The sequence below is a fragment of the Urocitellus parryii genome, chromosome 10, assembly GCF_045843805.1.
Source record: "Urocitellus parryii isolate mUroPar1 chromosome 10, mUroPar1.hap1, whole genome shotgun sequence".
Lineage (NCBI taxonomy): Eukaryota > Metazoa > Chordata > Mammalia > Rodentia > Sciuridae > Urocitellus > Urocitellus parryii.
This window is the reverse complement of record NC_135540.1, coordinates 98,574,560-98,588,008: the sequence shown is the minus strand read 5'-3', so window position 1 is coordinate 98,588,008 and position 13,449 is coordinate 98,574,560. Positions and strand designations below refer to the sequence as shown.

At 32.7% G+C, this 13,449-nt stretch overlaps 1 protein-coding gene across 8 annotated transcripts in view; it reads left to right on the top strand.

Moving 5' to 3' along the window:
• Window positions 1-12,247, top strand: part of Adgrl3 (adhesion G protein-coupled receptor L3) — a 479,419-nt gene extending 467,172 nt beyond the window's left edge. For 3 of the 8 annotated variants that reach the window (XM_077803550.1, XM_026395017.2, XM_077803549.1), the window contains one exon: window positions 11,448-12,247. In XM_077803550.1, the coding sequence (XP_077659676.1) occupies window positions 11,448-12,247 (800 nt within the window). Of the gene's footprint in view, window positions 1-4,608; window positions 4,738-9,296; window positions 9,349-11,447 lie in introns of all 8 variants that reach the window. The other 5 variants (XM_077803553.1, XM_077803552.1, XM_077803551.1 and 2 more) reach the window with 4 other exon arrangements.
• The last annotated feature ends 1,202 nt before the right edge of the window (window positions 12,248-13,449 follow it).

Genomic DNA, 13,449 nt, shown 5'->3' with positions numbered 1-13,449 from the left:
ATTGAGGAAACAGCCAGAAGCAAACAGAATAGACTTCTGCAAAAATGAGTGAAATGCAGTGCAGCAACAGCAAAAAGACAAAAGTACCTTCACATGTGGAAGATGGAGGAAGACAGCTTCTGTCCAAGTTTTTAGTTAAAGGATCCAAGCACTGGCAGCAAGCTGTTGTTTATGTTTGTTTTTTTCTGCACAGTCAGTGCCACCATTCAGATGTATTATAGAGTTGCTTAGTGAGTGTTGACTGTAGGAGCCATATGAAAATAACTCCTCAAAAAATCAAACTTATTTGCTATGATAGGAAGAAAGACCTCTTGAGGTCAATGTCCTTGGAAAAAATTCACCTTATTTTAGGTGAATCAAATGAGGGATAATAATTTGATTCTCAAAATATATTTCTTATTCTTTTGTACTAGCAAATCTCTAGAGTTTATCTGTATCTTTATACTTTTTGTAACATTATCATCACATTGAACTTCCTACTCCCACCCTTATTGATGAAGCCTTTCCTTTAATTATAAACTCTGTAAAATTAAAGCTGGTTTCAAATGGTACAGGAGGTATAAAAATGAGGGACAGACAATAAAAACAGCCACTGATTTTTAACTAGTGATTCTTCATTGTTTTTTTTTTTTTTTCAGAAGAAAAGTTCGTAATACCAGAGATGAAGAGGAATGTGCATTTTTGTTTAAAAGTTTTGAATTATTTCTGTGTCTGTATGGCTTTAGAAAGAACAGTAGGTGAATAGCTGATGAAGGCTACATGACTTTCATTAAGGCTACAGATCCATAACTGATTCTGAATTTCACTGAGATTTGAGGAAGGGACCAAGCCTAGAACCCAAGTGTCAGAGACTGAAGATTGGCCTGTATTGTCTATATTGTATGGTAATGCCTACCTGCAAACCAGTAGCACTTCTGATGTGTGGCCAGCCTTTAAAGCTTAGCAAGCATTGAATAAAAATAAAATCAGCTTTCACCCAATTTCTTTCAAATAAAATAAAATCCTTTCATCTTAAATTATTAGTTTCACTAATCGAAGCACTTTAAACTACATTCAAAAATTAGAAAAATGCTTAGGACTGAAAAGAACTTTATACTGGGAAAGATATAACCAAATGGATTATCTATAAAAACTTAAATACCTTCATTAGAATTTGGCTATGAGGGCTGCGGTTGTGGCTCAATGGTAGAGTGTTCACCTAGCACGAGTGAGGTTCTGGGTTCGATCCTCAGAACCACATAAAAATAAATAAATAAATAACTAAGGCATTTAAAAAAAAGAATTCCATTATGAAACAATTCCTTTTTGTTATTAACCATTTTTTCCTTATATACTTGGCTTTTTAAAAACTGAATGATAAAGTTATCAAGTTATCTGCTTCTTGCTTATACTTCTTTACACCTAAAGTGTTTATTTTTAAGCACAAATAGCTTCTTTTACATCAGTACAGAAACGCTATTCATTTTTCTACATAAATAAGAAAAAGAAATATGTTGAATTTTAAGCTGTATGTAGCAAAGCAAAAAAAAATAATATGAGATCTTTTTATTATATTGTTCAATTTCTAATTATTTCAAATTAAATAGTGTATAAATATAGAGAAATGCAGACACAAGCTTTAGCCATGAAGGTCTTTATTTTTGATCTTTGAGGGTGTATATTTGAGTGATTTTCTATTTTCAAGTTTTCATGTGAGTTTATTTTGAATTATACTTTTTGTTTTCTACTTAAATACTTATTTAAAATAATTTCAGAAAGGAATTATTTGTATTAGAAAACTAACTTTTCTTTTGTGCTTGAAAAGAACTAGAAATGTAAATATTAGGTAGCAAATACAATTTATTTTGTGCAAACCAAATGCTGCCTCAAACAATTAAATTTGCATAACAATCACAATATAAATCTTGAAGATCTACAATTTTTCATTTTTTATCTGAAAGGCATTGTAATAAACTTTAAATTTTTTTCTTATTAATATCCCATATTTGTAATTTATCAAGGGAAAGTAATACCCTGAAAGACCTATTACATGACAGATAGAAGATCTGCCATTGCACTACATAAGAACACTTAACTAAGTGTATTTTACAACTTCAGCAAACAGCTATTAAACATTTAGTAAGTGAAATATTTTGTGCTACTTCCATGCTAATTCTTTGCAGGATATACAGGATATGAACACATACATGGCTTATTTCTTGAAAAAAAAAACTGATATTTTACGACTAACAATTTGACGAGATGTATTGTCCTTTTAATCAGGAGGTATTTACTTTCCCAGTTTTTGAGATTAAAATAATTTTTAGTTGGCTGGTAATATACCATGACAAAGAATTACAATTTAGGAATGATAAACATTACTGTTGCCAAATAGTCCCTTCTCATTTTTTGACATTTTCTATGAATGAATAAATTTTGTATTTTACTCACACAATACCAGCCACTTTTTATTTTGAGATATTTGTATTTGGATACAGCTGTACAGAATAATATTGAGAGATTATTTGCCCTTTACTTTGTTCCCTCAATATCTTATGAAACTCTACTATAATATCACAACCAAGATGCTGATCTTGATATAATCCACCAATCTCATCCAGGTTTATTCAGCTTTATTTGTAGTTAGTTGTGATAGTATTGAGTCTTATGGAATTTTATTCATGAAATAGGTTGCCATGGGCACCATCATAAGATACAGAATAATTTCATATTTCTGTCACTACAAGGATGTCACACATTACCATTTTATGAAGACTTACTTCCCTTCTCCATCTTTAACCTTTGTGAACCACTAATCTCTCTTGTTTCTGTAACTCTGTCATTTCAAGAATATATATCTATAAAAGGAATTATATAGTATGTTATCACTTGGGATTAGCTCTTTCTTCTTAGTATAAATCTTTGGAGATTCATCTAGCTTTTTAAGTCTATAGTAATGTACACCTTTTGATTGCTAAGTAGTTTTTCATTATATGCACCTGCTATATATTGTTCAGCCATTCATCAGTGGAAAGAAATTTGGGCTCTTTCCATTTGGGGGCTATTTCAAGTAGAGCTGCCATGAACATTCATGTGCAAGGTTTTCTGTAAAGATAAATTTCTATTTCTCTGGGATAAATGTCCAAGAGTACAGTTATAGGGTAATATGATAATTACATGTTTAGTTTTACGAGCAACTCCCCAAACTGTTTTCCTAAATGCTGTATTGTTATATTTCCATCAGCAAAGTAGGAGTGATCTGGTTTCTCTGCATCCTTGTCAACATTTAATATTGTCACTATTTTTATCTTAGATGTATTGTTAGTTATTGTGGCTTCATCTTCATTTCCCTCATGGCTAATAGCAGTTCTTTTCATGAGCTTACTTGCCATCCATATATCCTTTTTTACTTGAAGTGTCTCTTTATACCTTTGGACCAGTTTTGAATTGAATTTTATTAGTTCTTAGTGGTGACTTTTGAGAGTTCTTTCTATAGTCCAAATAATAGTTCTTTGTTGGATCACAAATATTTGTAAGTTTGTTGTCAAGATAGCTTATATTTTCATTCTCTCACATATGTATAACAAAGATCAACATTTTTGTACCTGCTTATGTTAACTGGTTATCCCCACAGAATTTTCTTTTCCTTTCTTCAGTCACATTTTATTTATTCATCACCTAACATAAATATGCAGTTCTACCTATCGTATTTATAAATGCATGGTTATATGTAATAAAACTCTTCCTCCGATCTTTTGATCTTTTGTCTCTTGATTAAATGACTTTGAAGGATGGAGGGTTGCAACTCATACTGATGGTGTGCTGGAAACTAAGAATATCTGTTCACAAAAGGATTAAAGAGTTTAATTTTGTTACTTTCCTATGCCAAAGTTTGAACAACAGTTGGAAAATGGAAAATGGAATTATATATGTGTGTGTATATATATTGCTTGATAGCATAATCTTTTATCTGAAATAGTTTAAAATAAAGTCTATATGACTTTTTACCAGGCTAATTACATCACTCAATTAGTATGTTTACTGTGGTGTACTAATAAGAGTGATTATATTTTATTTCAATTTCAGTTATTCTGTATAGAATTTCTAAGAAATGTAAAATTTTTCTGTTGTGTCAACAACTGCTCTCCAAATGAGTGTTTGATCTTAAATGTTTCCTTTTATTGTTTTTTACTTTCATTGAAAACAACTCAGTGGTTGCTGAGAGTAAGGAAATGTGTTGTTGTTTCTTTTTGCATTTTAGCTTTTATACTTTTTTTTTGCTTTTGTGTTTTGTTCGTATGAATGACTGGATTTGCTTTTTTATTATTATTTATTTATAGCAAGCATGGGAATATATTCTCGCATACACCTGGGGAAAGAGAGTACCATAAATGTGGCCTAAGCAACACTGTAAATCATTTTTTTTCTTTCCCATTGACTCAAATACGTGTACATTGTTGGAAATGTGTGCTGCTCTAGTGACATATTTTTTCAGTTTAATTAGCTGCCTGCCTGTAATCAGGGCTATATCAACTGTTGTCATTCTAAATGTTTCCTTTCTTTTTTTCAAACACATTTGCCTGATTGACCTTTTTTTTTTTTCTCTGTCTTTCTATGGGGCTGCTCCAGGAGCCATGGCTAATCATCTTATAAGCAATGCTCTGCTTCGTCCGCATGGTACTAACAATCCCTATAATACATTGCTTGGGGAACCGGCGGTCTGTAACAACCCTTCTGTCAGCATGTACAACGCACAAGGTGTGCTGGAGTTTATCTTAATTTTTTTCAAGTGAGAGTCCCATTTTATGTAGCTTTTATGAGCACTTTTTAGTTTCCTTTCTCCTGCCTTTTCTTTGTTTTGGAAGCTGACACACAGACTCCTTTACATTCCACCCCTCTTGGTGCTTTTATTTTCCATTTTCCTTAGGCTTTCCTTAGTAAGAAATGGATGCCTTCTGATAAACAAATGCCTTATTCATTCATATGTGTCTGTTTCTCTGTACTGTTACAAAATGTATTGTGGTTTGTCAGTACTTTTCTTGTTGTTCATTTATTTCTATATTAAATACCTATGTATTTATTTTGAGAAATGAGATACGTGTCTAAGGTAAGTAAGATAAAAGAAGACTTGATTCAGTAGTCTTACTGTTATAAGATGGAGAAAATAAATCTTAGTTTGTTAAATCATGAAGTACACTCTGGGCACAAAGCATTAGTATTGATGAAAGCATTAGATTAACTCCAGGGAAAATTACATTGAACTAAGCAGTGGAGGAAAGAGCAGTGAACTGGACAGTAGCAGCTCAGGTTCTGTCTTAGCTTTGTCATCGCCTACACGAGCTGGAGCAAGCAAGTCACAAAATTATTTCTACTGTAGGCTACAACTCACTTGAAACAAGGATTTTGAAGATGGCTCCTCTGTATGCCCCATCTTGAAAACAATACAGAAACTTCATTGTGTTTCAAACAAATAAGCATAGGTCTTTTAAAAAACAGCTTACACTCTAATTATGTGGACATGGTTTTACTTTTTCTAAGTATACACACACACACACACAACATACATATGTAAACTCTTATGAACTCCATTGTTGATTATTGCTATTAAGATTATTAATTTGTTATATTAAGATTATCAAGATTATAAAGATATATTGTCTATATATAAATCATCATAAATGTATATATGTGTATATGTATACATGTAAATAGACCATAAATCATTGAAATAGAAGTTTCATTAAAGAAACGTCTTACTTAAAATTATATATTTGAAAGAAAATTCACTGTAATAGGTATGTCCATGGTTCTTCCAGTTGAAGGCAGTAATTGAGCAATATTAAATTACCCAGGAAATTTGGAATAAAATTTCTATTATCCTTTGTGAGCATCTCTGGTGTTTTTTTTTTTTTTCATTTTTCTTTTTTTCTCCTCTTTCTTTCTTTGTCAGAGGTAAAAGATTAGTGGTGTGACTGTAAAACTTGGTGTGAATGGGCCATTTCAGAAAAACATGTTTGTTGCAGCCTGCCACTGGGCGTCTCACATCACCTGAGCTGTCCTATAGGGTTCCTTGTCAGATACAAAGGATGATTTTAAATTATTTCAAAAATACCAAAGTAATTTATTAACAAATGACTTCAGGAGTATGTTCAAGATATTTGTTTATATGATGAAATAATTCAGTAAACTTTCAATTTCATCGTTTCTTAAGACTCCATGTTGAAGAAGCATAGACTTTGAGAACCAGAGATAGAGTTCATGAAATGCTGTTTATGTGATTACTGACACCCTGTAAGCCCCAGCTTGAAGTATCTATTCTAACAGGGCTCTTCCCACCTCAAGATCTCATATATTCTATTGTTGAAATGCTCTGCTTGTTTTTTACCCATTTATGTATATAGAGATATCTAGATATATTCCTCTTACTATAATGCTTATGTTTGCCTTCTTCTGTTGCTTCTTGGAAATCCTTGAAATACTTGAAAGCAGCAAACCTATTTTCCTTTGGTTTTCCATATCCCTACTACAACAGAATCATCAATATGAGAGTTTCTGGGTCCATCTTCATGGTTACTCTCTCTATATTCTCTCATTTGTCAGTGTCCATATTCCACTGTAGTACTCTACGGATGGTACAATACACAGTGCACCAGATGGGGTTAGGCAGAACAATTTAGTAGACCTTCTAAGGGTTTATCTTGTCTTTATTATCCTTAGGTTAAGTGAGAGGTAAATGGGTCACTATAAATATTTTGAAGTATCCTGATAAATTAGTAATTTTGAATGATGTTAAATGAAGATTTAAAATATTTGCAAGTTAAATGTAATCTACATTATTCACCTTACACAGAAAAGTTGTTGGTAATTACTTTAAAATAATTAACAAATGTGGATTGCGTTTTATTTTGCTTTTTTTGGTTTTCAGAGATAATGTGTCATTTCTTATATAATGAAAGAGTAACGATTATTAATTTTTCTGTTTTCCTTATTTCACTATCTGCCTTCACATCTTTATTTTTACTGGTATAACCAAAACAAGGGAAGGATATTTTTAAGGGTGAACACATACCTATCTAAAATATTAAATTAAAATTTTAACAGACAAAAAAAAATTAAAATACTATATAAATACAAAGTTTTATTCCTATGGAATCCTTAAGGTATTGGTTATTACTCACAAGGAATTTGTCTGAATGGATTTTTCCTAAATTCCAGTTTAAAAAATTCTATTGACTCCTTAAAAATAAAAAGTAAATAATTTTATTAATGTTTTTCAGAGCCAGAAGTGGAACTGTTCAACTATTATGTTTTAATAATTATCAAAATGTTAAGAAACCATGATAGTGCTTAAAATAATTCTATTACCACTGACCAAAAATAAATCTTGATGATTGTCATATTGCTGCTAATCTTATGCTTTCAGATGAGTGCACTTATATTCTTACTGGCAAGGTGAAATCTTACATGAAATATAGTTGACCCGGTATGTACTGGAGAGGTTTCTGGAGTGATTTATGTTAAATTACCACTTGGTTCTGTTCTGTGGGTTCTCTACTTCAGTTGTACCAGTGCTATCCAGGCATAGAAATGTTCAGATTTAAAGCATCCAATCTTGTTTGTAATGCCTTTATTTATGTAAAGATGTGTATATAGTGTTACTACTGAAACATATAAAAATAAAAGTGAATAATATACTTTTATTATGTTGAACTCAGCTTCCAACTGTGGGAATGTTTAAAACTTTTTGCATAGAATTTCTGGACCATTGTGTATTTGTCAGTATTAGAAATTCAATTTTTGTAGAGATAAATCTCATTATAGAAAAACTTGTCAACACAATGTAAGAGAGGAAGTCGTGATTTTACTAAAATAAATTTACATCTTAAGGTAATTTAATTTAGTTCTAAAACTTTAAAGAAAGACATATCTCTAGAATGGGATATAGTGAAGAATAAAAGTAAGAATGCAAGGTATTCCTTCATGGTTTTCAAAGCCTACAGCAGATTTGAAGAGAAAATTGCAGCAGAGTTGGAAGAAGTCTAGAGACCCCTTTCTGATCCCAGCTCTGCCCTATTAGCAGGGAAGCATTAGATAAGGCCCAGCCTCTGTGCACTGTGGTTTCTTCATCTCTGAAAAATGGAAATTGAACCTCAGTGATCTCTTTTTTGTGCTTCTAGTTCTAGAATCCCTGTATTTAAGGAGTGAACCATAATGAGCCTACAGGTATTTACCTCTGTTGATAAACAGCTTGTCTTTCAAATTGTTTTACTAAAGCTGTTTTGAAATTTGAAAAAATATTTCTTCTGCTTTTTAAAATGCTGTAGGTCTTGTTTTGCTAAGAAAAAAAAAACTGTCTCCTTTAACCAATGGTTAAATTATAACAAGTTAGAATCCCTCAAAATGATCTAGCCCAGAGAATTCACTTGTCTTTGTTTTGTGATATTTTAACCATCATGTAAACAAAATCAGTAAGAGTAATTCTTCTGACCTGCTTAAAATGTGAGTTTTTTTCTAAAAAGTAATTTCACCAGGATTGTTTTCAAAGGATCCACTCCCAAAATATTTGATTGCATATGATTGTGCAGCAATCCAGAAGAAAACCTGATATAAGTGGTGATTTATTCCCCACACATTTTCTTGATACAGAATAAATGGATTTAGCCTTTTTTTTCTGTAGTTACTCCACTTCTGGATAGGGGCTCCAGAAATGACAGTACTGATCAGTTTTTTATTACAAATGATAAGCAAAATTTTTGTAGGTACAATGAGGAAAAATAATGTTTGTGCAGAGAAAGAGAAGATATATAGGGGGAAAAAAGAACAAGATTATGAAAATCTTCAACTAGTATTTTTCTGTATCCAAATTTCCTTGATAATTTCATTTAATAAATTATAAAATTATATGGCATTCCTTTATGAGCAGGTGCATTCTAACATCATACATGTGACAGTATTGAAATCTAGAGGTGGAAATAGTTCCTGGCTCACCTTCTTTTTATTCTCTTGTTTGTGTGATAATCTTAATTGTAATATAAGTGTGTATTTTGTTGGAAATTTACAAACTGTATAATGCTTATTAAAGACTCATTATATTGGCATGTGTTAAGGGGGACTGCTTATTTTCTAACTAACATATCAGTATTTTTTATTATGATAAACCATGTAACACAGACTCATGAATTTTGGGGCAGTGGAAATTATTTCCTTTGACTCTTTTTTCTGCATATCATCAATTTGCTTTTTACTCATGTTTCCTCTACTGTCGCTGTAAGCTTACTTGTTGTTTTTTCTTTCCTTTTCTTCATGCTGTCGTTTAGAGCCCTACAGAGAGACAAGTATGGGAGTAAAGCTAAACATTGCATATCAAATGTAATTTTTTTTAGTTCACTTTTATTGCATCACATATAGATGATGTAGTTATTAAAAACAGTTCATCTCACAATTTAAAAACTAAAGAGCCTATAAATCAACTTATATAAATATATGCTAATAGAGATTAGACGCTTTTGTTGTCTGATTCTTTTATTCTGTCACATAATCAACATGGTTGTTAAGTCTCATGTAATGTTCGTGTGAGTTAAATTGTTTTTAAATTAAGCATTTATTTTTGCTAAGTAATCCATAAACTTTTAATTTTTATTAGTACATTCCATCATAAAAGTGTGTCATATGCAGCATCCTCACTTTATTTTACAATGGCTGTTTTTAGTCTCTGCCTAATGCATTGACAACAGAAATACAAAAGCACATGTTTCAATGCATCAGCCACGCAACCCTAACCATCTAGCATCCCATTGCAACCTCTGCAGCCGCAGTCACCCATCACATACAGCCCTTTAAAAGGCATTTACTTTTTTTTCTTAACATTGTGGATTTGTGTACAAGATATAACATGAAAATAAATCGCTTCAACCTATGTCTGTGATAGCTGCTTTTTAATGCATTTTATGCATTGCTATTTTTTAAAAACAGTGTTTCTTGAATACAGAGCGTGTATCAGAAGTTCGTATAAAAATTGACATATTCGACTGTTCATTTAAACTAGTATTGAACTAGTCAAGTTTTGATAAATGTAACTGCATCACAGATATAGAATGACTGCTATATTTTCACAAGTTAGCAGCATATTGAGAAGTTTAATAGAATTCTTTGACTAATTTTTCATAAAAGGAAATACCCTTCCTAATTTACCAGAATTGGTTAAGTGTTTGTGTGTGTTTTTTCTTTTGTGGTTGCATTTGAATTGATTTAAGAAACTATTATAGATTATTAAATTTTCTGTTCATTCAAGGGAATGCTAAGACCTTGAAGAAGTATGTGGTCAAATTTAATTCACTGCAGCTGTGTCTACCAGAATAAAATGTTTATCCTCTTTCAAACCCAAAATTTAATATGCCCCAAAGTCTTCACTCATTATAAAATGGTAACAGCAGTATTGACGACATAATTTTGGGAATCAAATCCCTGTTTTTACACTTTCTCATACAGTATTAAGTAATGACCCTGGATAATCACTAACGGCCTAATATGAAATAATAACCAAAGTGCTTAGAGCAGAAAAAAATAGAAAGTAAATCCAAATACTTTTGAAAGTTCCTAGTGTGTAAATTATTTTGGTGTGCCATTTATTTGACTCAGCATTATTTAATGACCATATCATTCTGACAAATTTAACATAATCCTTTTGTGGTTTTATGTATAGGGATTATTTAATTAATCTATTTATTTATCACATTCATTTACTTATTTGATAGTAAGGATTGAACCCAGGGGCGCTTTATCAGAGAGCAAAATTCCCAGCCTTTTTTAAAGTTTTTTTTTGAGACAGGGTTTCGCTGAATTGCTGAGGCTAGCTTCTCTTGCGATACTCTGGAGTTACTGGGATTACAGGCATGCGCCACCACACCTGGCTTGGGATTATTTTTAATTTCACAAAATTATATATTAAATTATGAAAAACTATTTCTTTTACTTTTTACTAGCATATTGAATGGACCACACATGAATTATGTTAATATTGTAGCTACTTCAGTAATAAGAGAGCATGTAAAATTAAAGGTAACAAATTATTTAATTGACCTTGATGGCTATAAATTGAAAGCTATGAATGACTACACCAAAATTTTGTGTTATTTTGCCCATGTTATAACCAAACATGCTTCAAATAATGTCAGACAGTGTGTGAAAATTGCCAATTTATAATTCATAGGTTTTTTTAAAAAAAAATTCTTTTGAGATTTATTTTAAATACTTCTTTTCCAAGATTTTGATCAATTGTCCAATTATACACATATATTTGGTTATATACAGCTAAATTTAATGTTTTTGTTCCTGGACATTTTAGATTAAGTTAAATGCTAGCGCTTTATACATATTTCATAGTCGATAAATGTTTTGCTTTTGTGTTTGTGTGTGTGTTCTATGGCCTATTGGATATGAATGTCATAGTGTCTTGTAATCTTTTTCAGAGGGGCTTCTGAACAATGCCAGGGATACAAGTGTCATGGATACTCTACCACTGAATGGTAACCATGGCAATAGTTACAGCATTGCCAGCGGCGAGTACCTGAGCAACTGTGTGCAAATTATAGACCGCGGCTATAACCATAATGAGACCGCCCTAGAGAAAAAGATTCTGAAGGAACTCACTTCCAATTACATCCCTTCTTACCTGAACAACCACGAGCGTTCCAGCGAACAGAACAGGAATCTGATGAACAAGCTGGTGAATAACCTCGGCAGTGCAAGTGAAGATGATGCCATTGTCCTCGATGATGCCACATCCTTCAATCATGAGGAGAGTCTGGGCCTGGAACTCATTCATGAAGAATCGGATGCTCCTTTGCTGCCCCCAAGGGTTTACTCCACGGAGAACCACCAGCCACACCACTACAGCAGAAGGCGGATTCCCCAAGACCACAGTGAGAGCTTTTTCCCTTTGCTAACCAACGAGCACACAGAAGATCTCCAGTCACCCCACAGGGACTCCCTCTATACCAGTATGCCAGCACTGGCTGGTGTGCCCGCCGCAGAGAGCGTTACCACCAGCACCCAGACCGAACCCCCAGCGGCCAAATGTGGTGATGCCGAAGATGTTTACTACAAAAGCATGCCAAACCTAGGCTCCAGAAACCACGTCCATCAGCTGCACACTTACTACCAGCTAGGGCGCGGCAGCAGTGATGGATTCATAGTTCCTCCAAACAAAGATGGGACCTCTCCGGAGGGAAGTTCAAAAGGACCTGCTCATTTGGTCACTAGTCTATAGAAGATGACACAGAAATTTAAACCAACAAAACTGCTAACACCTTGTTGACTGTTCTGAGTTGAAATAAGCAGTGGTAATAATGTGTGTACTCCTAAATCTTTATGCTGTTCTCAAAAGACAAACAAAAACTCTTGACTTTTTCTTTTTCTTTCTTTTTTTTTTTTTTTTAAACTGGGATTTTTAGGTCAGCCCAGGGGAGAAAGATAACTGCTGAAATCCCCCTGTGCCCTTTCCTTTCTTGTCCTTCCCCCCCCCCCTCAGATGGAGACTTCATTATGTTAATGAACGAGATATGAAGAAAATGGCGCTCATTGTGGCCTTGTTGAATTATGTTGTGTTTGTTTTAACATCTCTGATGCTCTGTTACTATAATTACAAGGACCTGATTTTTGAAAGGCCAGAACAATTGTTTGAAATTAGTAACAATGCTGCATCTAGATTGGAGTGCTGCACAAACAAACATAAAAGCGAAGCAAAACTGTTATCACATAGTGGTTTATGGTCACTCACCACCTGTTCACCACAGCAGGAATAGCTGTGGAAAACAAAACAACAAAATTAATAATGAAATGGAGGGGAATTCTAGAATTATATGCTAAATGCATATTTTATGATTTGCTGTATTAACTGATGATAAAACTAATGGCAGAAAAAATTGAACAATTTCTATGTAATGTACAGATACTAGCATTGCACATATAGTCTGCTTTCTGTTCCTCCAGAATTTGAGTCCTGTTAATGTAGTGGGAAAAAAAAAAAGAAATTTTCTTTTTCTTTTGTGCTAGTCTTGCAAGTTTGTCTACCAGTAAAAAAAAGAAAAAAAAGAAAAAAAAAAAAAAAGCAAAGTTTCCTCCTTTTTTTTTTCTTCCTTTCTTCATTTTCTTTTTCTTTGCCTCCCCCCCCACACACACACACACTTGTTTTCTTTAAAACTTCACCTGGGAAATAAATAAATAAATAAATAAATAAATAAAACTATCACTTTATAAGAATCATTTTCTAGTAATGCAAACAAATTATTTTTTACAAAAAAGAAAAGAAAAGAAATAAAATTAGATTTCCTTCCCTGACTATATATCTTTATCCAGCCAGAAGATTTCCAACAGCATTTTTGCAAATTAGAGCAGGACGAACTTTCATGTTTACAGGGCACATCTGTTGTAATGCAAAGCATATTTGGCAAGCAGTTCATCACCAAGACA